We start from the raw sequence: 23,078 nt of genomic DNA, 5'->3' as shown, positions 1-23,078 counted from the left end.
ACCCCATAGGTAGATGTAGCCCAAAAGCAAGAAAAAGAAAAGAAGGGGCCGGAGAGATAGCATACTGGTAGGGTGTTTGCCTTGCAAGCATACAACCAACTAACGTTGATTCGAATCCCGGTGTTCCATGTGGTCCCCCGAACCTGCCAGTAGTGATATCTGAGCACAAAGCCAGGAGTACCTCCTGAGCACTGCCAGGTGTGGCCTCCCCCAAAAAAAAAAAAAAGAAAAGAAAAGAAAAAAAAATAGAAGTATTTTCAGTTTCGGGGCCGGGCGGTGGCGCTGGAGGTAAGGTGCCTGCCTTGCCTGCTCTAGCCTAGGATGGACCGCAGTTCGATCCCCCGGCGTCCCATATGGTCCCCCAAGAAGCCAGGAGCAACTTCTGAGCGCATAGCCAGGAGTAACCCCTGAGCATCACAGGGTGTGGCCCAAAAACCAAAAAAAAAAAAAAAAAAAAAAAAAAGAAGTATTTTCAGTTTCAAGCCTGAAGATGCCAGTGAGCTTCGAGCCACAGAAGAGCTCTCCCACAGTACCCCCCAGGAGGTGTGTGCAGGCCACAGCTTCTGCCCAGGCCGGGAGGGGCACCTTCGCCACCTCTGGCTCCCTCTGCAGCTTGGCATCAGTGCCCTGAGAATAAAACTGAACTGACACGCTTCTTTCACGCTAATCTAAAATGACAGTTGGGGCCGGGCAGTAATGCTAGAGGTAAGGTGCCTGCCTTGCCTGCAAGGTTCGATCCCACGGCGTCCCATATGTCCCCCAAGCCAGGAGCAACTTCTGAGCGCATAGCTAGGAGTAACCCCCGAGTGTCACTGGGTGTTGCCCCAAAAGAAAAAAAAATGACGGACAGTTGGCGGCTGAAGGAACATAGGCGGGATGGCCCCTCCTTCTCCGACCCAGTATTTGACCCAGGTTCCATCCCAGCATAGCCTGTGGTCCTGGAGCATTCCAGGATGAACCCTAGGCACCTCCAGGGGTGACCTCAAAACCAAAAAGAATCACCCAAGCCTTAGGAGCCAGTGTCAAGGTCAGCTACGCCTTTTCCTACAACACCAGCTGCTTTAGGGCTGTGGTCAAAGGCTCCCCAAGACTGGCCAGGGCTGAGGAGTTGCTCTCAGTAGCCAGCTGACACCCCGCCCAAAGCACAGCCTGAGTGTTAGCATACAAAGGGAACACAGCTGCCCTCAGGCCCAAGCTAGTGGCAGGCACAAGGCAAACTCTGCTCATGTTCCTTCAGAGCCAGGCCACTGGCCTGGGCTGAGTCCAGGTCCAGACCACAGTCTAGAGCTAAGTTCCCACTACACTGAGACAGCAGCAACTGGCCTTGCCCTTGTGTCTTCCACAAAGACTGGCCATACGCAGGAATCGTTCTGGACAGCTGGGGCCTCAGCACTAGAGTCTATAGCTGGCTTCACGACCAGCGGTGCTTCCCAGTACAGAGGTTAAGGAGCGGCAGAGCTAAGGGGCCAAAAGCCAAGTGACATTGGAGCATGGCCAAAGGGCCTGCTCTGGCCCCAGACAGGCAGCTGGTTGCACAGTCAGTGCTGTCCTCTCGCTCAAGATCTCCAAGAGCTGTCCCAGCACGAAGGCCAGACAAGACACCCAAAGGGCCCCTCACACAGTGGCTCTGCCTGCCTTCCTGCAGGAATGACCCCCCACATAACTGCCCATCCTCTCAGGCCTTGAGGAGAGTGGTCACAGAAGATGTGGACTGAGGGACAGCACAGTGGGGGAGGCCATTGGCCCTCTGATCGGCCAGCCCAGGTTTGATCGTCAGCTCCAAATGTGACTTTCTGAGCACCGCTAGGTTGGCCCCAAGCCAAAACAAAACAGAAAGATCTGGTCACTGACTTCCTGGGAAGCCCCTTGGTTTGGGGTAAAGCCACCCCCAGCCTCACTGCTGGAGCCCACTTACTGCTTTTGCTGCTTCATAAAGGTCCAGTGGGTGGCGATCTTGGGGGCCAACAAGATGGAGTACCCAGGGATGCATATGGGTGGGGAGCACGTCAGAACTCGGGGGTTGGTTATGGCTGAGGTCACAGGACCAGTTTCCAGGGCCAGAGTAGGCAGGGGGAAGGAAGAGTTTTCGGGCACAGTCATGTTGGTGCAGGCTTGGGGGTGGGGTCTCTCCCAGCACTGGGATGAGAGGTCTCTTTGTCCCTTCTCTTTGTCCCTCTACTTGAGCCCAGCTGGATCCTGTTCTGCAAAAGATGTGTCCAGGGACTGGAACGATAGCACAGCAGTAGGGCATTTGTCTTGCACTTGGCCAACACAGGATGAACTCCAGTTCAATTCATCCCATATGGTCCCCCAAGCCTGCCAGGAGCAATTTCTGAGCGCAGAGCCAGGAGTAAAACCTGAGCACTACCAGCTGTGACTCAAAAACAAAAACAAAGTGTCCTGGCCTCCATGCCCAAATACTCAAATCCCCCTTGTGTTAGGCTGTTCCCCACACTATGCAGATCAGTGTGAGGGTATAAGGACAGTCCTGCATCTGAACAGCTCCTGCTCTCGCATCCAGTCCAACACAAGCCCACTGCCCGGCACTCTGTACCACACCCTTGGCCCTGCGACCCTCTGATCAATACCCAGATCTGGGCGTGGGGCGTCACACACAGTCAAGTCTAGTGCAATTCCAGGGTCTCGGCATGGCTGGACAGGTCTACGTTCTGGGAGCAACGCAACACACACACACACACACACACACACACACACACACACACACATGCCACATGCACCTGGTGGGCACCCAGCCCCCCTACACATAAACATGCACCTGGTGGGCCCGGAGGGCTAGGCCAACCATAACAGGCGGTTCCACCCACCGCCCTTTGCAATCTTCTGCGGCCAGAGTTGCAACTTTCAGCTTGCCCCGCAGAGGCCGCTGCGGAGTCAGAAAGTCGGGAGCAGATTCCAGGCCTGCAGGGCCACGTGCACCACCACTCCCCCAAGTAGGGCAGCGACACCAGCCAGAGGCCCCAGAGGGTGCAGGGACTCGAAGGAGACCAGACGGCTGACAGCTGACTGCCTGTATTGGGTGTCTGGGGTGTTAGTGGGCAAGAGGACACGAGTGAGCGTTGAGTCAAGCGGAGAGGGCTGGACCTGGTCCAGAGGGGGTCAGGAAACAATGCAGGGACTTCGCCCTGGCCTGGGGTGGCCCTCTCCTCCTCTCCAGAGCCCATCGGCCGGGCCACAGGGTAGTCCTCTGCAAAGTGCCCTCTGCCGCCTGCCTTGTGGGGTCCTCGCCGGGAGGGCACCACCCCCCAGGTCCTTGGAGCACCTTGAAGACCCGTGGCCAGGCCGGATCGGCTCCTCGCCTCTGGGGCAAGTGTCTATGTCTCCATCCTGCAGAGAGGCTGGTCAGGACCCTGGCCTCACGCTGCTAAGCCCCATCCCAAGGTCATCTGTGTGTCCAGCTTGGTCAGGAAGGGTGTGGTCGCACAGCAAGCATAGTGCCCCAGAGTGGGTGAGGCTGGCAGGCAGCAAGGCAGGCGGCCCCTGAAGAACCGGAACTGGGGGCGTCAGGCAAAAGTGACCAATTCCCACACCGAGCTGAATTCCGCCGTGGACGCGCACCAGGTTCTGGATGGAGCCACAGCTCAGGGCTCGTGGGCTCAGGCTGCAGGTGCCAGTGGGCGTGGTGCTCGGCTGCGCTGGCCCTCGGGCGTGCACACCTTGGCAGAGAGCGCTGGTTCGCGGCCGGAGCGCAAGGACGCGGTCACTGTCACCAGGTAGGTGGTGCTGGGTGACAGGCCCTGCAGCGTGGTGCTGTTCTGGCCCGCAGGCACCTCCACCGACTGGGCTGCCCCACCACGCACCGGCCCGAATTGCACGTGGTAGCCTAGCACCGAGGCCGGGCCCAGAGCTGGGGCCCAGCTCACCCGCAGGCTCCGTGGTCGTGTGTGCGAGAAGACGATGCGCTCTGGCCCAGCCTCCTCTGCGGGGAAGCATCAGTGAGCGCTGGGGAGGGCAGGCACCCCCAGACCCAGTCCCCATCCCACCTTCACCACGCCCCAGGCCTGGCCCTCGCAGGCCCCTACACCACCCACCCACGACCTGCACTCCAGACCCCACTCGAGTCCCCGGGGCTCCCCACCCCTTTGCACGCACCCAGACCCAGCTGCGTGCTCTGTTTCTGCCCTCCATCATATCCCAAAACACACCCCAACCCTCAGATCCCGTCCCTCAAGCCTGCTCTGCACCACAGCCTCCACCACACCCACTCCAGCACTAGCCAGACTCCACCAACTCACCCGGGGGTGGCAGCGTTCGCACCCGCAAACGCTGTGGTGCCACAAACTGCTCGTTGGATTCGGGCAGCAGTGCCACCTCGTAGTCCGTGTCGGGTTCCAGGCCGGTCCAGGCCCAGTTGGTGGCGTTTCCTGGAAGCTGCTGGCGCAGTGGGGACACCGGCTGCCCGCTGGGCACCACCTCCAGCACATAGAACCCCGAGTCTGCCTCCAGCAGGGGCGGCCAGGCCAAGACGAAGCCGCTGGACGTGATGTCAGACGCCCGGAGCTGCCGAGGCTGCAGAGCGTCTGCGGGGGCCGGGGCTGGGTGTCAGTGTGTCAGGGAAGGGACCCACCATGAGCCCCAAGAGGAAGGCACCAGGGCCTGCGTCAGACCCTGGAGAAGAAGCAGCCTGGGAGTGTGGGTGGAGGGAGGGGAAGGAAGGAGACACGGCTCCCACTAGTGCCCAGTCACCTGCCACCAGCTGAAGCCCCATGCCCCTCCCCCCTTCCAAGGCCCCCAGGTGCATCAGAGAGTACCTGAGGGAATCCTAAGTGTAGGAGAACTCACTAGGGCTGTGGAGAGGTGACACTAAGGTCCCCAGGGTGCACAGCAAACAGCCCACTGCAGACATTTACTGGGAGAGCCCGGGGCTACGCTGGCTCCCATGCTTCTGGCACTGATTCACCCCCCACCAAGCTTTCCCCCCACCACCCAGACTCACGTCCAAGCTCTCCAGACATGGCCTTCCTGGCTGCCTGCCCGCTTCCTCCCAGACTGTTGGGGCTTGAGCCCTGGCGCCCCAGGAAGGGCCCCCAAGGGACACAGGAGGCATGACCCCTCTGCCACCCCCAGCCACAGGCTTTAGGTCCAGGACTGAGTAGTGGCCTTGGGCCAGAGACACTCGACGGACTTGGAGAGCGTTTCTCACAGGCAGAGCCCAGGGCTCAGCAGGTCCAGAAGAAGTTGGAGGGGCAGAGAGATAGGCAAAGAACGAAGGCACTTGCCTGGCATGTGGCCAACCAGGTTCAATGCTGGCACCGCACCCTGGAACCCACTTAGAGCCAGCCCAGAATGCAGAGGCAGGAGTCCTCCCTGCGCACCACCAACTGTCACCCCAAATCCAAATCAAGTAAAACGAAAAGAAGGAAGTGGGGAGCTGGTGTGATATGATAGCATGGTGGGGATGGCATTTGTCTTGCAGGTGAATGACCCAGGTTCAGTTCTCGAGCACTGCCAGAAGTGATCCCTAAGCACAGAGCCAGGATTAGCCCCTGAGCATTGCTGGGTGTACCTTGCCCCCAAAAAACCAAAAACATGTAAATTAAAAGAATGACATGGTATGGAGGTGGGCAGCAATCCAGTCTCCTGGGGACACACAGCTGGCATCATGCAGGGAGGCAGATGGCAGGCTCTGTCCTCCCCATCAGTCCTTGAGCACCCCGGTGGTCTATAAGTGATAGAGTGCCTGATGGTGCCTAGTGTGCTACCCCCTGAGCCGCCCAAGAGCTGGGGGGTGACTCCGGGCTGTGGCTGCACGCGGCTGCAGGATGCATGGGGAGCCCTGTGCACCCCGGGGGGGGGGCGCCCCTACCAAGGATGGCGCCTTGGAGCCGCTGGGTGATGATGGGCAGGTCGTCCACGTCCACGAAGTGCAGGTGCGAGTCGGAAGGGGCCGAGGCAGCCTCCAGCAGTTCCAGCCGGTTGCCCCGGCCGGTGCTGATGATGAAGACGGCGACGCCCAGGTCCTTGAGCTCCTGCATGGGCGGTCCCACGGGGTCGCTCGAGAACCCGTCGGTCACCCACACCAGCGCCTTGGACACCCCCGGCCGGGCCCCCGCCGCCTCGGAGAACAACTGCTCCTTGGCGTAGGCCAGCGCCAGGCCGGTGCGGGTGTCACCCATGCGCTGGGCCGCGGCCAGCACCCCGTCCCGCACGGCCGCAGCCGAGCCGTACTGGTCGAAGGGGAACTCGGCGTGCGGCTGGCTGCCCACGTGCACCAGGCTGGCGCGCACGGCCTGGGGACCCACGGGCAGGGACGCGGCCAGCTGCCCCACGAAGTCGCGGACGCGGGAGAACTCGTAGTGTGACACGCTGGCCGAGCTGTCCAGCAGGAAGAGCAGGTCCCCCTGGGAGGCCACTGCAGCGGGGAGACGGGAGAGGAGGGAGTTCAGGGCCAGGTGCCGAGTCGGAGACCACCCACCCACCCCCACCGCGAGACCCTGGCACTGCCCCATCCCACCCACCCCGGCCCTGAAGGCCAGTGTGGCACCACCCCGAGGTGCCTCCGTTCCAACGGAGGGGAAGCAGCGGGAGTCCCAGCACAGGGGCCTGCTCTGGCCCACCCAGTCCCACATCCCTTGGGGGTCCGGGCAGTGGCAGGGGGGCTGGGGGGGCTGCACCCAGAGAAGCAGAATAGAGGGAACAGCACGGCCCTGGACTAAGGCTCCCTGGCAGGTGACCGAAGGGGTCACCCCAGGGCAACTGGCAAGGCCCCTGCCCTGGCCTCCAGCCTCGCCGTCTGACCCGAGGGCACCCTGCCCTCCCCAAAGAGAAGCTCCTCACAGCTCAGCCCTGGTGCTCGGCCCTGCCCGAGGAGCGGGAAGCGGAGGCAGGGCTGGCCTGGCCACGCTGGGAGGGAGATGTGGGCGGGACGGGGCAGCCGCCACCGCCACCCGCCACCCGCGCGGGCTGGAGCACCTGCCAGGCGGCAGCCGCAGGTGGGTGCCGCCGGTGCCCGGCTGATCGACCTCCCGCGGGGCGAGGCCGAGCCCCGGGGACTCACCACGCTCCGCACCGCTCCGCGCCAGCGCCAGCTGCAGGCTCAGGGCCAGGCCGAGCGCCGTCCACGGCAGCATCGCGGACCGGACCGGACCGGCGCGCTCGCTCGGCCGCTGCTCGCTGCGGGCTCCGCGTCCGCGGGTAGCGATCGGGGCCGGCCCCGCCCATGGAGGCCCCGCCCGTGCAGTCTCCTCCCACCTTGGCTCCGCCCCGCGGCCGGTGGACCAATCGTGTGTGCCCGATCGAACCCGCCCACTAGGACCACGCCCACCTAAGCCCCGCCCCGCCTCTGCCTCGCCCAGGGCCCAACAGCGCGGGTCAGGAAGGCCCCGCCCCGCGGAGACCACGCCCACCTATACCACGCCCATCGAGGCTCCGCCCCTGCCGCGCACTAGGTGCCAGAGCGCGCTCCAGGCAGGCGCCGTCCACGTGGGCGCGTCCACCGGGCCTTGTCCCCTTCCTGACCCCGCGCCCTCCGCCCCCAGCCAGGATCGCATCTGGCGGCCGTGGGACTGGGCCATCCGCAGAACCCTGCCGTGTCTCCACTGCTCAGCCTCCCCCGGTCTCCCAAGTCAGCTGGTGCGGGGCCTGAGCCATAGGGCTTCGGGGGAGAAAGGGCAGAAAGGGCGTCCCCGGCAGCCCCTAGGGTCCCCCTGCAGGAGTCACCCCTGAGCATCGCCGGGGGTGGCTCGAAACCGTGTTTTTAAAAAGAGAGAAATGACTCAGTAGGTGTGTAGGGAGCAAAGTCCCCATGGTCCACACACACACACACACACACACACACACACACACACACACACACACACACACACACACACACCACAGGACTGGTGAAGGGCAGCTGGACATATGTATAGGTGTCCCCGAGGATTTGAAGGCTGTCTGGGGACAGTGTCGCCCACTGTGAGAAGGAAGAAGTGTAGGCGGGTTAGGTTGATGCCATCCTGCCAACCATCTCTGTGCCCTCCCTGGCCCAGGCCTGAGCGCCAGGATGGACGCCACAGGGTGCTCAAGTAGGCACATTCCCTTAGGGGAGGCCATCACGTCCCCGCTGCCAAGCGGCTCAGACCGGAGACCCTCTTCTCTGCAGGCCGCCAGGATGTCACCCCCTCTTGCCCCCGGATGATGCACAGCAGGGCGGGCGGATGGGGCTGGATGGTTTTCCTTCCTCCCCGTGAGGCAGGTGAGAGCCCAGCAGGCCTGTGCCTAAAAAAGGAAGTGCGGCAGCCCGGGCTGCAGAACCAGCACAGCCACCCCAAAGGCCTCCCAGCCACCCCCCTCACGCTGCGGGAATCTTGGGGAATTTTGGCAGTGGCGGCGCTGGCCCGGCTCCACTGGCTCCACAGGCTTCTGAGGGGACCAGACTGCTGGGGCTTCCGCCGGGGACGCAGGGGGCCTCTTCCAGCCCAGGGTGTGCCCCACTCCCAGGCTGACCAGGGCCGGGGCGTGAGGACAGGCAGCAGGCCAGGCTCCCTGGGCCCACCTCCCCGGGCACCCACCTGCTGGCCCCGGCACCACAGAGGCGGGAGCCAGCGCCAGGCAGCTGTGCCTACTTGTCTGCTGCTCCTGCCCAGGGCGGCTGCCTGCAGCTGGGCTGATGGGGAAGTTTCCGTCCCTCTGGAAAAAGTGAGCGGGCGTCTTGGCCGTGACTCAGCCCTCGAGGACAGTTGCCCTCCTTGTCCCGAAGGGCCTCCCTGTCTCGCCCTGGGCTCCATCCACCACCTGCGTGGCTCGGCTCTGCCCAGGCCTTTCAGGCTGCCCAGGCCCAGCTCTGAGCACCCGGTGCTCCTTGGCCAGCTCTGCCTCCCACCCTGTACCCCAGCTGCCCGGAATCTCAAGGAGAGACCTGGGCAGAGGGTCCCCAGGGACTAGGGGCTCAGCGTCAGAGCCGGGCTGAAGCTCACAGACAGACGTAGAGGAAATGCAAATATAATGGCCGGGAAACCTGTTCTCTAAGAGCAAAGGGCCCGACAGGGGGGCCACAGCCGGATGGCCCCCAGACACCCCCAGCCCGGCCCTGGCGACTGGGGTCCCCACAGGAAGGTGCAGCTGGAGTGGAGGCGTCGTCCCGGCTCTGCCTTGCCAGCCCGGAGTCCCTGCATCCTTCCCGGAGCTGTTTCCCCCACGTGGAGGGGTTCCCGAAATCCAGCCGGAACCCGAAGTGCTCCTGCCCACCCCCTCCGCTCCGCCCCCACCCAGCGCCTCCCACACACAATCGGCCTGTGCGGAGAAGAAGGGCCTTTTGTCCACGCTGGGCCACGAAGGCCTCCAGGGAGGTCAGCCGGGGCCTCTGACCCCTCGGGGCGCCCACCGCCCCCTCCCTGCGCGTGTTTGTTCCTGTTTTCTGTGTTGTGTGTCCCCCACACCCCCCAGTACACCCAGGAGGCGTAGAAACAGGAACGGAGCTGCCCTGGGGCTGGGGTTCAGTGAGTCCCTTGGAACAGGCTGCAGCCCACCCCCAACTCTTGTTTACAGGCAAGGTGGGCTCAGGGACTGTGCTGGGGGGCCAGAAGGTCCCTGTCACCCCCAGGGCCCAGTCCTGCCCTCCAGAGTTCACACTTCCCCACATTCTGAGAGTCAAGGCCAAAGCCTGGAGAGCAAGTGACACCCGTGGTTGATGGAACTGTCCCTGCCATGGCTTAGACCCCTTTTCAGAAAGAGAAGCAGCCCCAGAGATGATTTTTGGTACAAAAACGATGCTCCTGGAGTGGCTGCCCCCTTTGGGAATGCTGACCTCACTTTGTTCTCTCTCCCCTCCCAGTCCTGCTGGCTCCAGGAATGCCATCCCCAGCTGTCAGCCTGACCAGCCACAGGCAACGAGCACCTCTCTGTCTCTTCTGTGGAGACCTGGAGTGAGCCACAGAAGGCATCAGGGAACAACAGAAAGGCAGCGGCCAGGAGTGCGGGGAGCCATGCGGGCTAAGCCCCCACGCTGGGCTGAGGCTGAGGTTGAGCCTGAGGCTGGCAGTGTCCCTGAAGCTGCAGAGTGTGGCCCCAAACTAGAACCAAAACCAAAAGGGCCCCACAGACAGTACAAGTGAGTTGATCCCCAGTACTTCATAGGATCTCTCGAGCCCCCACGAGTGATCCCTGAGCACCTAGCCTGGAGCTGGCCCTGAGCACCAACCAAACAAAACCAACCAAGCGAAATCCATAGGCCACTGTGGGTCTAGCCTGGATAAGGCACTTGAGTGTCTGGGGATGAAAAGCCTGAGTGAGGGCAAGAGGAGCAATTGGCCCCCGCCGGACTCCAGGAGCTCAGCTGAACTGCCTGAGGCCCACCTATGTCCATGCAGCAGGGAGCCACAGAGCTGTCAGGACCCAGGGCCTCCAAGGGGCCAGGACAGGAAGGTACCTCAGCCAGCAACTGAGCTCAGGGCTGCGTCACACCTGTGGGGCCGAGACAGAGCAGGGAGCAGAGCAGAAGGGCCAAGGCAATAGCACAGCGTTAGGGCGTTTTCCTTGCAAGTGGCCGACCCGGGACAGACCTGGATTCAATTCTCGGCATCCCATATGGTCCCCCGTGCCTGCCATGAGTTATTTCTGAGCAGACAACCAGGAGTAACCCTTGAGCACCGCCGACTGTGGCCCAAAAACCAAAAAAATAAAAATAAATAAATAAATAGAATGTTTAAAAAAGAAAGAAGGGGCCAGAGACATAGCCTTGCATGCAGAAGGATGGTAGTTTGAATCCCATACGGTCCCCTGTGCCTGCCAGGAGCAATTTCTGAGCGTAGAACAAGGAGTAACCCCTGAGCACTGCTGGGTATGACCCAAAAACAAAAAACAAACAAAACAAAAGGGCCAAGGACAGAGCTCAGTGGAGCTGGACAGCATGTTAGTCAGAGGCCCCTGGCGAGTCAGTAGAGCAGCTCATACCTGTATAGCTGTATGACATATGTATGAACACATAACATACATGTACATCTGAACAGCACGGTGTACCCTACACCAACATGCATGTCATCTGTATATAGCCTTGTACATGTGAACACAATACATGTGTACTTGCACACACATGGATAAACATGTGTCCCATAAAACATGCATGTGCCTCCACACACAGCACATGCCAACATGCACATGCTCTCAGCTCACACATGTGTACATGCTGGGACTGCTGGAACCCCTCAGGAAGTTGTCTGCTTCCCTCAGCAGCCCAGCTCACCCGCCAAGTGTCCCCATCTTTTTTTTTTTTTTTTTTTTTGATTTTTGGGCCACACCCAGTGGTGCTCAGGGGTTACTCCTGGCTGTCTGCTCAGAAATAGCTCCTGGAAGGCATGGGGGACCATATGGGACACCGGAATTCGAACTAACCACCCTTGGTCCTGGATCGGCTGCTTGCAAGGCAAATGCCGCTGTGCTATCTCTCCGGGCCCAAGTGTCCCCATCTTGAGGAGCCGGTGGGGTCATGCAAAGAGGAAACTGGACCCTGATGAGCTTTTTTTTTTTTTTTTTTTTGTACTTTGGGCCACTCCCAGAGATGCTCATGGTACTCCGAAATCGCTCCTGGGGGCCAGGGAAAGCATGGAGGTAGGGTGTTTGCCTTGCATACAGAAGGACAGTGGTTCAAATCCCGGCATCCCATATGGACCCCTGAGCCTGCCAGGAGTGATTTCTGAGCGCAGAGCCAGGAGTAACTCCCAAAAAAGAAAAAAGAAAGTGTAGGATTCATGGCAGCCATGAACCTGAAGACCAGGAGGGAGACCAAGGCCTCAGAGGACTTGGGCAGAAACAGGCCACCCCACTACCCTTCACCACCTCCATCTAGGGCAGGGGTCTCAAACCCGTGGGCCATGTGCGGACCTCCGTATAACATTTTGTGGCCCGCAGCCGGCCTTCAAAATCGCAATAAAAATCGCATTAGTAAGAAAAATATCGCATTAAACATTTGCATACCCCGAGCAGTTCCTTTAGGGGTATGCAAATGTTTAATGCGATTTTTTGCAGTTTTTTTCTTACTAATGCGATTTTTTTTTTTTTGTCCACACCCGGCGGTGCTCAGGGGTTACTCCTGGCTGTCTGCTCAGAAGTAGCTCCTGGCAGTCACGGGGGACCATATGGGACACCAGGATTCGAACCAACCACCTTTGGTCCTGTATCGGCTGCTTGCAAGGCAAACGCCGCTGTGCTATCTTTCTGGGCCCACTAATGCGATTTTTTATTGCGAATATTCGGTAACTGAAATTCCTTATGTGGCCCTACCTCACCCAGACTTTACCCAGGTAATTGAGTTTGAGACCCCTGATCTAGGGTGTTGGGGTGTTGCCCCCTTGTGTCTCCCTTGCCCAAATGCTCCCTCTGAGGGAGGAGCTGAATCCTGCCCACCCCCACCCAGCTGTTGTTTGCAGCTCAGTTCCTCGGGGAGGGAGCAGCCAGGGCCAGCGCAGCTGCCGGGATCAGGGTGGGCTCAGGCTAGGCCAGAGCGGTCGGCCTGCTGCTGGGCCTGAGGATCCCACAATTGACTGAAGGGAGCCTGGGCGAGGCTGGGTGCTGCTGAAAAGGACTGAGCACCTTTGGGCACTGCTGGACAGGGCAGGGCTGGGCGAGGGCGAGTCTGAGGCCAAGGCCCCTTTAAAGTCCAAAGTGCAAGAAGCAGTTCCTTGTGCTTCCTGGAAATTGAGCACCCCAGGGCGCCTCCAAAGAGCTAGAAGGCTCTGAACAGACGACTCCAAGGCTTGAGGAAGGAGAGCTGTGTGCCTTGGGGAAGAGAGGTGTCCTGCCTGAGTCAGTGGGCCCAGAGGAGCACTAGACCTAGTGCTGTGCATGGTGCTGGGGACACAACTCCAGGCCATGTATGGGGGGGCCTGAGTTCCAAGGTGACACTCAGAATAAACAGATCTTGGGCCAAAGGGGGAGATGGCACTGCGGGGAGGGTCTTTGCTTGGCATGCATCCAACCTGGGTTCGATCCTCGGCATTCCATGTGGTCTCCCAAGTTCCACCAGGAGTGATTCCTGAGCACAAAGTCAGGAGTAACCCCTGAGCACAGTCGGGTGTGACCCCAAACAAACATTAGTGAAGCTTCCAAGACAGTCAGTGACAGCAGGAAGCACCCCACAAAGATTGTATTCCGGGGAACACAATCCTGAGATGAGACAAAAGTTAGGTCCCACAAATGGAGCACATGCACCCAAGACCAAGGCCGCCAGATACACATCAAATACACAACAAATACAATTTATTTGAATATATTTTGAGGGGCTTGGGGGGGTCACACCTAGCATTGCTTTCAGGGATTCTCTGCTCAGGGCTCACTCCTGGTGGTGCTTGGGGGGAACAAACATGGTACAGGGTGGGGTGAGAGGGATGGGGACCGAACCTGGTCAGCTGCCTGGCCAGTAAGCAACTTACCAACACTGTGCTTTCTCTCGGGTTTTAAGACATTAAATCTGGGAACTGAAGGGCTGGGCTGGGTGAGGGAACTGGGGGAGCCGTTGCTGAGCAAGTGTGTGGCTGGGCTGGCCCCACAGGCTACTTACAGGGGGAGGCACAGTCCCAGAGGGGAAGCCTGAACCCTGCCTGAAGAGGGAGGCCAGAGTGAGAGCACAGCAGAGAGGGCATTTGCCTTGCACATGGCTGACCTAAGTTTGATCCCAGGCATCCTAGGCTCCCCTAAAGCTCACCAGGAGCAATTTTTTTGTGTGTGTGGTTTTTGGGTCACACCCGGCAGTGCTCAGGGGTTATTCCTGGCTCCATGCTCAGAAATTGCTCCTGGCAGGCACGGGGGACCATATGGGACGCAGGGATTCGAACCGATGACCTCCTGCATGAAAGGCAAACGCCTTACCTCCATGCTATCTCTCTGGCCCCACCAGGAGCAATTTTTGAGTGCAGAGCCAGGAGTAACCCCTGAGCATCGCCAGGTGTGGCCCCAAAACCAAAACCAAAACAGGAGGCTGAGAAGCTCAGAAGGATCCATAACAGACCAGAGCGTACGTGGAGACAGGGCAGTGGATGCGAGAAGGATGACCACACGCTGTTACTCTCCAGAGAGAGAAGCTCAGTGCACAGGGGTGATGCAGAGGGGGATAGAACACTGACATCGTGCCTGTCCTGGGTCTCAGGCTGAGCCCCCCGTCCGCCCTGCCAAGGCTGACCCTCAGTCGGACCAGTCTGAGTGGGCGCCTGGTACCTTTCTTGGTTTGTATTTGGCCACACCCGGCGGTGCTCAGGGGTTCCTCCTGGTTCCGAGGTCAGAAAGTACTCCTGGCAGGCTCGGGGGGACCCTATGGGATGCCGGGGATCGAACCCGGATGGGCCTAGTGCAAGGCAAATGCCCTCCCCATGTCTTTTTTTGTTTTTTGTTTTTGGGCCACACCCGGCGGTCCTCAGGGGTTACTCCTGGCTGTCTGCTCAGAAATAGCTCCTGGCAGGCACGGAGGACCCTATGGGACACTGGGATTCGAACCAACCACCTTTGGTCCTGGACCGGCTGCTTGCAAGGCAAACGCCGCTGTGCTATCTCTCCGGGCCCCCCATGTCTATCTTAGGCCGAGTCCCGATGCCCACCTCAGGGCCTTGCAAGCCCTTGGTCCTGAGCACCGGCCTCTCAGCAAGGCGCGGCAGGCAGGCTGGGCCGGGGTGGCCGGCGCCGCGTGGGCAGAGCTCACCGGGCGCGCTCCGAGGGGCAACGTGCGGGGGGCCTCCCATCTCCCTCCTCGCCCGCCCGCAGGGCAGGGCGCCTCCCAGCCGGTCCCGTCCGAGGCACGCGGGTGCCACCTCGCGGAGCGTCGCGGCGCCGGTGGGGAGCCCGGGCCGGGTCCCGCCAGGGCTGGGGCGACTCGCGGAGGGGCGGCCCGGGGCGCCCCCTCCGGGCTCCGAGGCGCGGGGTCAGGCCCGGGGTCAGGCCCGGGCGCAGAGCTGCGGCTGCGGCTGCTCCCCGTCGGGGTGGCCGGCGCCGGGCCAGCGGCAGCGCCCGGGGGTCCAGGCGGGCAGCGGCAGCAGCGGGCGGAGGCGCCGGGCCAGGCGGGCGCGGAGGGCGGCGGCGAGCACGACCAGCGGGGGCAGCGCCAGGAACCCGGACACGATGAGCGCGGCGGCCGCGCGGTCCGACAGCAGCGCCCGACAGGCGGGCCGGGGCGCCGGGTGCACCTGCGGGGGCGCGGCGGGTCAGGGCGGCCGGGCCGGAGGGCCCCAGGGTGGGCCGGGCGAAGGGGCCACGGGGCGGGACCGGAGGCCGACACCCTCAGGGCCGTGGCCTGGATGTGGCGGGGCCCCGAGTGAGCCCCCGGGACTGGGCAGTCTCGGGGCTGGGGCTGGGTGCTCGAACCCGGGAAGCGCGCGAGTGGGCGGGGCCTGAGTCAATGAGCGCTTATGGGGCGGGGCCTGGACCAATAGGCGTCTATGGGCGGGGCCCGAGCCAATGAACGCAAGGGGCGGGGCATAAGCCAATACTTATAGATGGGCGGGGCTAGGGCCAGTGGGCGTGTGCGAGGTGAGGGCTGGGCCAATGGAAGCTTACAGGGGAGGGGCCTGAGACAATGAGCGCTATTGGGCGGGGCCTGGACCAATGAGCGTCAATGGGCGGGGCCTGAGCCAACGGAAGCGTGCGGGGGCGGGGCCTAAGGCAATAAGTCTATATGGGGTGGCTTGGGGTGGGTCCTGGACCAATGGCCGTTATGGGGCGTGGCCTGGACCAATAAGCTCTATGGACGGGGCCTAAACCAATAAGTACGTATGGGCGTGGCCTGGGGCGGGACCTAAGCCATGCGTGTACGAGGTGAGGCCTGGGCCAATGGAAGTTTACAGGGGCGGGGCCTGGACCAACTAGTACTTATAGGGCAGGCTTTGGGGGCGGGGCCTGGACCAATGGCCGCCTATGGGGCGGGGCCTAAGCAAATGGCCTTTTGAGGGACGGGCCTGAGTTAAAATGCTGATGGGCGGGGCTTACATCAATAGGCATTTGCTGGGCGGAGCCTGACTCGTGGGTGCTCACTGGGCGTGGCCTAGGCGAATGGGCGTCTCCGGGGGCGAGGCCTGAGCCAGAGTGCTTGTGGGCGGGGCCTGTACCAATGGTCATTCATTGGGAGGGAATGAAAAAATGGGCGTCTATGGGGTGGGGTCTGGGTCAATGGAACTTTATGGGGGCGGGGCCTGGATCACTGGGTGGTTACTTGGGCGGGGCCGGGTCAAGGAGCGCTTTGGGGCGGGGCCTATGCAAAACTTCTCTGCCGGGGCGGGGCTATGCAAATACTTGTCTGCTGGGGGCAGAGTCTCTGAGCAGGCCCTGGAGGAACTGTCAGCCAGTGGTGTGAGTGGGTCAGGGTGGAAACGAACATCCAGCAGTCTGGGCAGTGGCCAGGGCAGGAGACCCTTGAAAGGCTACTCAGGGGTTGCCTCATCCCTTCTCCTCCATGGGAACTTCCTTGGCCCTTTCTTGGCATCTGGACAAAAGCCTTTCCATGTCTCCCCCATGGGTACTCCTATTAGGTCTCCTCCCCACCAATGCAGAGGGAGAGACCTAGGGTGGTGCCCCCCCCATAGCCAAGTCTGTAGGCAGAAGGGGCTGTGAGACTGCATGACGACATGGGACAGGGTATCTGTCCCCCTCCTTGTCCCACTCCCTGGTGGCCCCTGGTACGAGGAGGCAGGGATGCTTGGCAGGGGGAACTGTCCACTTGGGCGACTAACAAAAGCTCTTCTTCAGCAAACAAAAGCACAGGGAGGGACTTGGCAGAAGAGGCCCTGCGGGAAGGGGCAAGGAGCCATGCCCCACACCCCCCCCCCCGTCCTGGGTCCCGGATCCCACTGTGCAGAGGGTCTCTGCTCACCCTGGAGTGGCACAGGAATCCCACGTAGACCGTGGTGGCTGCGGGCAGCAGCACCAGCAGAAAGACGCTGGCCGGCAGCAGCAAGTAGAGCAGCAGTCCCGCGAGGGCCCGGCCGGACAGCAGCAGGTGGAGCAGCAGCCGCAGGCCCTGGGCAGCTGTGCTCCGGCGGCTGGGAAGGCTCTGCGGCAGCATGGGAGCTGTGTCCGTCGTGCCCCCACCCTCCTCATCCTCCTCCGACTCCCTCTCCCTCTCCAGCTCGATCATGCTCTCCCCAGCACTCAAGGCAGTAAGGACGAGGGTGGTCCGTGCGTGAGGCCAGCCGCCCTGGACACCACTGTGCAGGTCACGGGCAGGCACGAGGGCAGGACACTGGCCCAGGTAGGTCAAGCCCTGAGCACTGGTTTCCAGAGCCTTACCTGGCCTCAGTTTCCCCTGGTGCTGCCCAGCCTCTCCTTCAGGCACCAGGTGTCCCTGCGCTGTGCTCTGGCCAGGCACATCTGTCCCTGCAGCCTGCCCTGGGCCCTCCTCCCTCAAGCCCCTCCCTCACTGTGGCACCCGGTGCCCAGGGCCCCGTAGTGATGTCATCTCCTAGCCTCTCCATGGCAGCCACCCTCAGAGATGGTCACCACATGGCATCCCAGAGCTGCTGCTCCTAGTCTGTCATCCACAGCCTGATCTGAGCCCTTCTACATGCCTATCTTCATGGTGGAACAAAGTGTGGTACTAGATCTGGTGCCTGGTCTCGGAGACAGCAGTGACAGAGGCTCCTCCATGCTGGGACCTTCCATCCCGAGCTAGGAAACTGACCCTTTGTGACTGCCAAGCAGGGGAACTTTCCCACATCCTGCAAAAGACCATGGAGTTCCCTGATGGAGGTGGTGTTCCGGGGTTCACCCCATCTGCACCTACAGCTAGGCAGAGCACTATTTTGCTATCCCTGGGCCTTCAACCACACGGGGGTGGTGGGCTCTTCTCCAGTCTCAGCTCAGTCCCTCCAGGTCTTCATGGGCATTGCTACCTCTTTAGCCATCAAGTTCAACCAGGGGGGACCATGGAAAGGACGTTCTCTTAGCCCCCGGCTCAGGCCCTATAGGACTGAATCTCAGGGCAGGCAGGAGGAGGAGAAGGTGGAAATGGGACATCTGGGGCCAGGGAGACAGGACTTGGTGAAGGCATGAAAATTCCTTCACCCACATGTCCCCTCACCCCTGGGCACCACTGCTGTGCCCTTCCACCTCCCCCCAAAGTGGTGTCTTTCTGGGAACTGGAGAGAGTATAGTGGGGAGCACACTTGCCTGGTATGTGACTAACCAGGGTTTGATCCTCAGCACCCCATAAGGTCCCCCAAGCACTGCCAGGAATAATTCTTGAGGGCAAAGGCAGGAACAACCCCTGAGCATCACTGGTGATGGCCCAACCAAACAAAAAGACAAATTAAGTAAGTAATTAATTAATAAAGATCTATCCCTTTCCTCAGTATCTCCTCTGTGCTGGTTATTTCCTTACAGCCAGTCCCTGTGCTCTGTCTGGGTTGTGTTCAGGAGTGAGAGAGATCCACAGCCCTGCTCAGCTGATGGCTCTTGATTTTTAGTTTTGTTTTGTTTTGGGCCACACCTGGTGATGCTCAGGAGTTACTCCTGGCTATACACTCAGAAATCGCTCCTGGCTTGGAGGACCATATGGGATGCTGAGGATCGAACCCAGGTCTTACTGGATCAGCTGCGAGCAAGGCAAGCACCTATAGCTCTGGCTCCTTGATTTTTTTTTTTTTTTGGTTTTTTTTTTTGGGCCATACCCGTTTGACGCTCAGGGGTTACTCCTGGCTATGTGCTCAGAAATCGCCCCTGGCTTGGGGGGATCGAACCGAGGTCCTTCCTTGGCTAGCGCTTGCAAGGCAGACACCTTACCTCCAGCGCCACCTACCCGGCCCCTGATTTTTTTTTTGTTTGTTTGTTTTTTGGGTCAGACACAGCGTTGCTCAGGGTTACTCCTGGCTGTCTGCTCAGAAATAGCTCCTGGCAGGCACGGGGGACCATATGGGACACTGGGATTTGAACCCACCACCTTAGGTCCTGGATCAGCTGCTTGCAAGGCAAACACCGCTGTGCTATCTCTTTGGGCCCTGGCTCCCTCCTAGGCTAGCGCAGGTAAGGCAGGCACCTTACCTCCAGCGCCACCGCCCGGCCCCTGGCTCCTTGTTTTTTAGGTTTTTGAACCACTGCCAGGGGTGCTCAGGGGTTACTCCTAGCTCTGCACTCAAGAATGAATGACCCTACTCCTGGTAAGGTCTCGAGTGATAGCATAGGGATTAGAGCATTTGCTTTGCATGCAGCGGACCCGGGGTTGGGTTCAATATCTGGCATCCCATCTGGTCTCGGGAGTCCGCCAGGAATGATTCCTGAATAACCCCTGAGTGCTTCCGGGTGTGGCCCAAAAACCAAAAGCACAAACAAAAGAATTACTCCTGGTGGTGCTGCAGGAGCCCAGAAGGGTGCAGAAACCCGTCAGCCTGTGCAAGGCCAGCTCCTTCCCAGCTGTACTGTCCTTCCAGCTCTAAGGCAACACTTTTTTTTTTTTTTTTTTTTTTTGGTTTTTGGGCCACACCCGTTTGACGCTCAGGGGTTGCTCCTGACTATGCACTCAGAAATTGCCCCTGGCTTGGGGGGACCATATGGGACGCCGGGAGATCGAACCGCAGTCCGTCCTACGCTAGCATTAGCAAGGCAGACACCTTACCTCTAGCGCCACCTTCCCGGCCCCTAAGGCGGCACTTTTCTAGTGCTGCAGGACTTGGCTCCAGGGGGCTCGACCAGGAGGTTGAGTCCTGGTGGGCGTGTCCGAGGGGTGTGCTGGGGCCCCATCTTGTGTCTTGGGGCGTGGCTACTGGGAGTCTCCTGGTGGGCAAATCCAGACATCCTGGGGGAGCAGGATGTCCCTGACCTATGCTCAACCAAGTATCTTCCACATGGCCCAGATGCTCTGGTGCCAGCCTGTGAGAGAGGGGCCTGAGAGAATCCACAGGATCCCCCCCCCCACCCCAAAGGCCTGTGTGACTTCTCCAGGGCTGGCTAGGAATCTTGGTGGAATCAGGGTGGGGCAGAGAATACAAAGAGGAAAACAAGTTGAGAACAGGAAGATGAGTAGTCTGAGAGGTTGGGTCCAAGGACTGTGGGGGCTGGTGGCCCTGAGCAGACAGGGTGACAGGTGTGATCAGTACAGCTCATGTGAGGGTCCACCTTTGCTCCTGCTCCGGCACCGGAGGGACCCTTTGGGATGTGAGATGCAGGACACTGGGGTAGATGTAACTACCCAAAGTTTTGCTGCTCTGCATGGGGAGACAGGCTGCATGTGACCACGCCCCGGGAGGGGTCCTTAGCACCCCTGCTGGCCCCCATCCCCTCCCCACAGCTCAGCTGACCTGCCTCCCCAGCCTGTGGTGCAGAAAGATGAAAAGAGGCTGGGCTGGGTCAGAAAAGGGGGGTGCAGCCCCTCAGGTGTATCCTTAGAGGCTGCCTTGCAGGGCTTGTCCCAGCCTGCCTGGCCTTTGTCTTCGGGAGGAAGGCCAAGCAGGAGGGGGGCTGTCGGTTGACAGGGGAGCTGGGCGCTGGCAGCCCACAACATGAGGAGGACAACCTTGCCCGCAGTGAGGCCCAGCTGGCAGCTGACGTTGCCAGCTCTGCCCCCGTCCCTGCAGACACATGCACCCCACACCCACCCATGGGAGAGGAGCTGCAGCCGGTGGGACCAGATGGCAGAGCCCCTGGGGAACCTCCACCTGAGGGTAACCAGGAGCCAAGAACCTGCCAAGCTACGGGGTGGGGTGCACCATGGTGCAATCCAGGGGGACTCAGAAAGAAGGGGTCAGAGGTTTCTGTCTGCTGCAGGGGACCCGGAGCTGGAGCTGCAGTGGGTGGCGCTTAGCTCTGAGGGACCCCCTGGAGCCATCGCCCAGGACCCTCCGGCCCAGGGCCCCGGGGCCCTGCTGCTGCAGGCCGTGTGGAGAGGGCACCTGGGCCGAGTGACCCAGCTGCTGCGCCAGGGGGCTGACGTGGCCTCGAGGTGAGCCCGGGGCTGGAGCGCTTGGAGAGGCCGCCTTGCCTGGAAGGCGAGCACGGCGCGGCAGGGCGGCCTTCCCCGACCCCCGCCGCCCACAGCCCCCTCTTCCTGCCCAGGGACGGCGCAGGCCGCACCCCGCTGCATCTGGCGGTGCTGCGCGGGCGCGTGGCCCTGGTGCGCCTCCTGCTGCGGCGCGGGGCGCCCGTGGGTGCGGAGGACGGCGCGGGGCGGACGCCGCTGCTCGACGCCGCCTGGCAGGGCCACTCGCTGCCCGCCGAGCTGCTGCTGCGCCGCGGGGGCCCCGGCCAATGGCGACCTCGCCCGCCGGCCTCTCGCCCTCTGCACTGGGCCGCCGCGCTGGGCCGCCCGCTGCTGGCGCTCCGCCTGCTGGGCGCCCCGGGCTCGGACCCCGGCGCGGTGGACGCGCGCGGCTGGACCCCGGCGCACTGGGCCGCGGCGGGCGGGCGGCTGCCGGTGCTCGAGCTGCTGGCGACCCGCGGGGCAGCGGACCTGGACGGCTCCCTGGTGGTGGCGGCGGCGGCCGGCCAGGGCGCAGCGCTGCGCCTGCTGTTGGCACTCGGGGCCCACCCGGATGCCCGGGACAGCTCCGGGGCTCCGGCGCTCGGGGTGGCCGCCGGCCTGGGCCGCCAGCAGGTAGGTCCTGGTGGAGGAAGGAACCTGCCCCTGATGCCCGGACCCCGGTGGACAGGACCGCAGGGGCTGGCCTATGGTGTCCCCTCCGAACCTGGCTCCTCCTAACACTATTTAAAAGGGCACCCCAGGGCCCGGAGTGGTAGCACAGGGGTAGGGCATTTGCCTCGCATGCGGCTGACCCAAGACAGATGCGGATTCGATCCCTGGCATCCCGTATTGTTACCCCAATCTGGTCACCCCAGCCAGGAGCGATTTCTGAGCGCAGAGTCAGGAGTAACCCCTGAGTACCGCAGGATGTGCCCCCCACCCCCAATAAATAGAATTGCACTCCAAGAGCAAGGGAGATGTTCAAAGGGCAGGATGGGGATACAGAGACCCATGTTTAACCTGCCCCCTTCGGCTGGACTCCCCTCAGCACCTTTGGGAGAAAACCTTGAGCTTGTGCTGGAAAAAGCTCCTGGTACTGCCAGGTGTGACTAATCTTGGGTTTCTACCTTCATTGCCCTTCTGGTCTTCAGGCTGGGTTGGAGATCATCGGGGCTGGGACTGGCTCTGAGAACACCGAAGGTATTTAGCTGGCCAGGGCTGCCTGGAAACAGCGTGAAGGGCGAGAGGCAGTGGAGGACACTTGGGGTCCCACACACACGGGGCCATCTGTCGCTCTGGCTGTGCCAAATTCTATCCCCTGCTTTGTGCCCTCTGCCCTGTCCCCTCTCCAGGATATGGAGGTTCTCCTTGAGCAAGGTGCCGACACCAACCTTCAGGACAGGCACGGCCGCTCTGCCCTGCACAGGGCAGCAGCCAATGGACACCTGCTGGCTGCCCAGCTACTGACTACCCGGGGTGCCAAGGTGAATGGCCAGGATGCTCTGGGCCTCACGCCCCTGCACCATGCAGCTCGTGGCAGCCACGTGGAGGTGGCCAGGCACCTTCTGGACACAGGTGCCCAGGTGGACACGGCGGGGCCGCTCCACACCACGGCGCTTCACCTGGCCCAGGAGCAGAGGCATCGTCCAACCATTGAGCTCCTGCTGGGCAGAGGGGCCAGCCTGGCCCCGAGGACACCATGGGGTGAGGTGGCCTGGGACGTGGAGCAGTGCACAGAGAAGTGTGGGGACACCCAGAGCCCCCCAGCTTTGAGTAGCTCAGCAAACCAGGGTCCTGCCCCTGAGGACAAGCCCTGAAGATGCTCACCAGTGCCCTGGCACTGCAGCACTAAGCAGCGTTGGTTGTGCAACTCCTGAGCCTGGGGCTCCCCGAAGCAGTTTCAACCACATAAGGGAAGGCCCCAGGGAGGAGATTCTCATTCAATCCTGCAGCGCATGGCTGAGGTGGTTCCACTGCAGACAGCAGCTCTGCGAGGACTGAGTTATACATGACCACCAAGTCCCCCAAAGTCCCCAGTCCTGAAGGCAGTGAATGACCAAATCAAATGGTTGCTTCAAGACTCTCCTTTTAGGGTGATCTCTTCTGCAGCCTGGCCACAGGGCACTGGCAACCCCTACAAACTTCTTGTCCTCCTTCTCAGGCCCATGAGTCACAGGGGCCTGACCCTGGGACGCACCCTGACCCTCTGGCATCTGCT

General features: G+C 61.4%; 4 protein-coding genes across 4 annotated transcripts in view; 2 read left to right on the top strand and 2 right to left on the bottom strand.

The window, feature by feature from the left end:
• FNDC10 (fibronectin type III domain containing 10) overlaps positions 1-9,201 on the top strand; it is a 48,004-nt gene extending 38,803 nt beyond the window's left edge. Inside the window, exon 2 of the mRNA XM_049774529.1 lies at positions 9,187-9,201. The gene's annotated coding sequence lies outside the window, so the exon portion shown is untranslated. The remainder of the gene's footprint in view (positions 1-9,186) is intronic.
• Positions 3,520-7,138, bottom strand: VWA1 (von Willebrand factor A domain containing 1). Its single transcript, XM_049774518.1, has 4 exons — positions 7,016-7,138; positions 5,825-6,370; positions 4,254-4,538; positions 3,520-3,937 (listed from the first exon to the last, which is right to left on the bottom strand). Exons 1-4 carry the CDS (start codon positions 7,086-7,088, stop codon positions 3,615-3,617), a joined length of 1,227 nt encoding a protein of 408 aa, XP_049630475.1. The 5' UTR covers positions 7,089-7,138; the 3' UTR covers positions 3,520-3,614.
• Positions 9,202-14,619: 5,418 nt separating the features above from the next.
• Positions 14,620-17,277, bottom strand: TMEM88B (transmembrane protein 88B). The gene is made up of 3 exons (XM_049774557.1): positions 16,784-17,277; positions 14,862-15,104; positions 14,620-14,784 (listed from the first exon to the last, which is right to left on the bottom strand). Exons 1-3 carry the CDS (start codon positions 17,045-17,047, stop codon positions 14,620-14,622), a joined length of 672 nt encoding a protein of 223 aa, XP_049630514.1. The 5' UTR covers positions 17,048-17,277.
• A 362-nt stretch (positions 17,278-17,639) lies between these two features.
• On the top strand, positions 17,640-22,677 carry ANKRD65 (ankyrin repeat domain 65). The gene is made up of 5 exons (XM_049774556.1): positions 17,640-17,658; positions 20,304-20,564; positions 20,668-20,842; positions 20,956-21,493; positions 22,213-22,677. Exons 1-5 carry the CDS (start codon positions 17,640-17,642, stop codon positions 22,675-22,677), a joined length of 1,458 nt encoding a protein of 485 aa, XP_049630513.1.
• The last annotated feature ends 401 nt before the right edge of the window (positions 22,678-23,078 follow it).

The sequence above is a fragment of the Suncus etruscus genome, chromosome 6, assembly GCF_024139225.1.
Source record: "Suncus etruscus isolate mSunEtr1 chromosome 6, mSunEtr1.pri.cur, whole genome shotgun sequence".
Lineage (NCBI taxonomy): Eukaryota > Metazoa > Chordata > Mammalia > Eulipotyphla > Soricidae > Suncus > Suncus etruscus.
The sequence above is the reverse complement of the archived record's forward strand: the minus strand, read 5'-3'. Positions and strand labels throughout refer to the sequence as shown.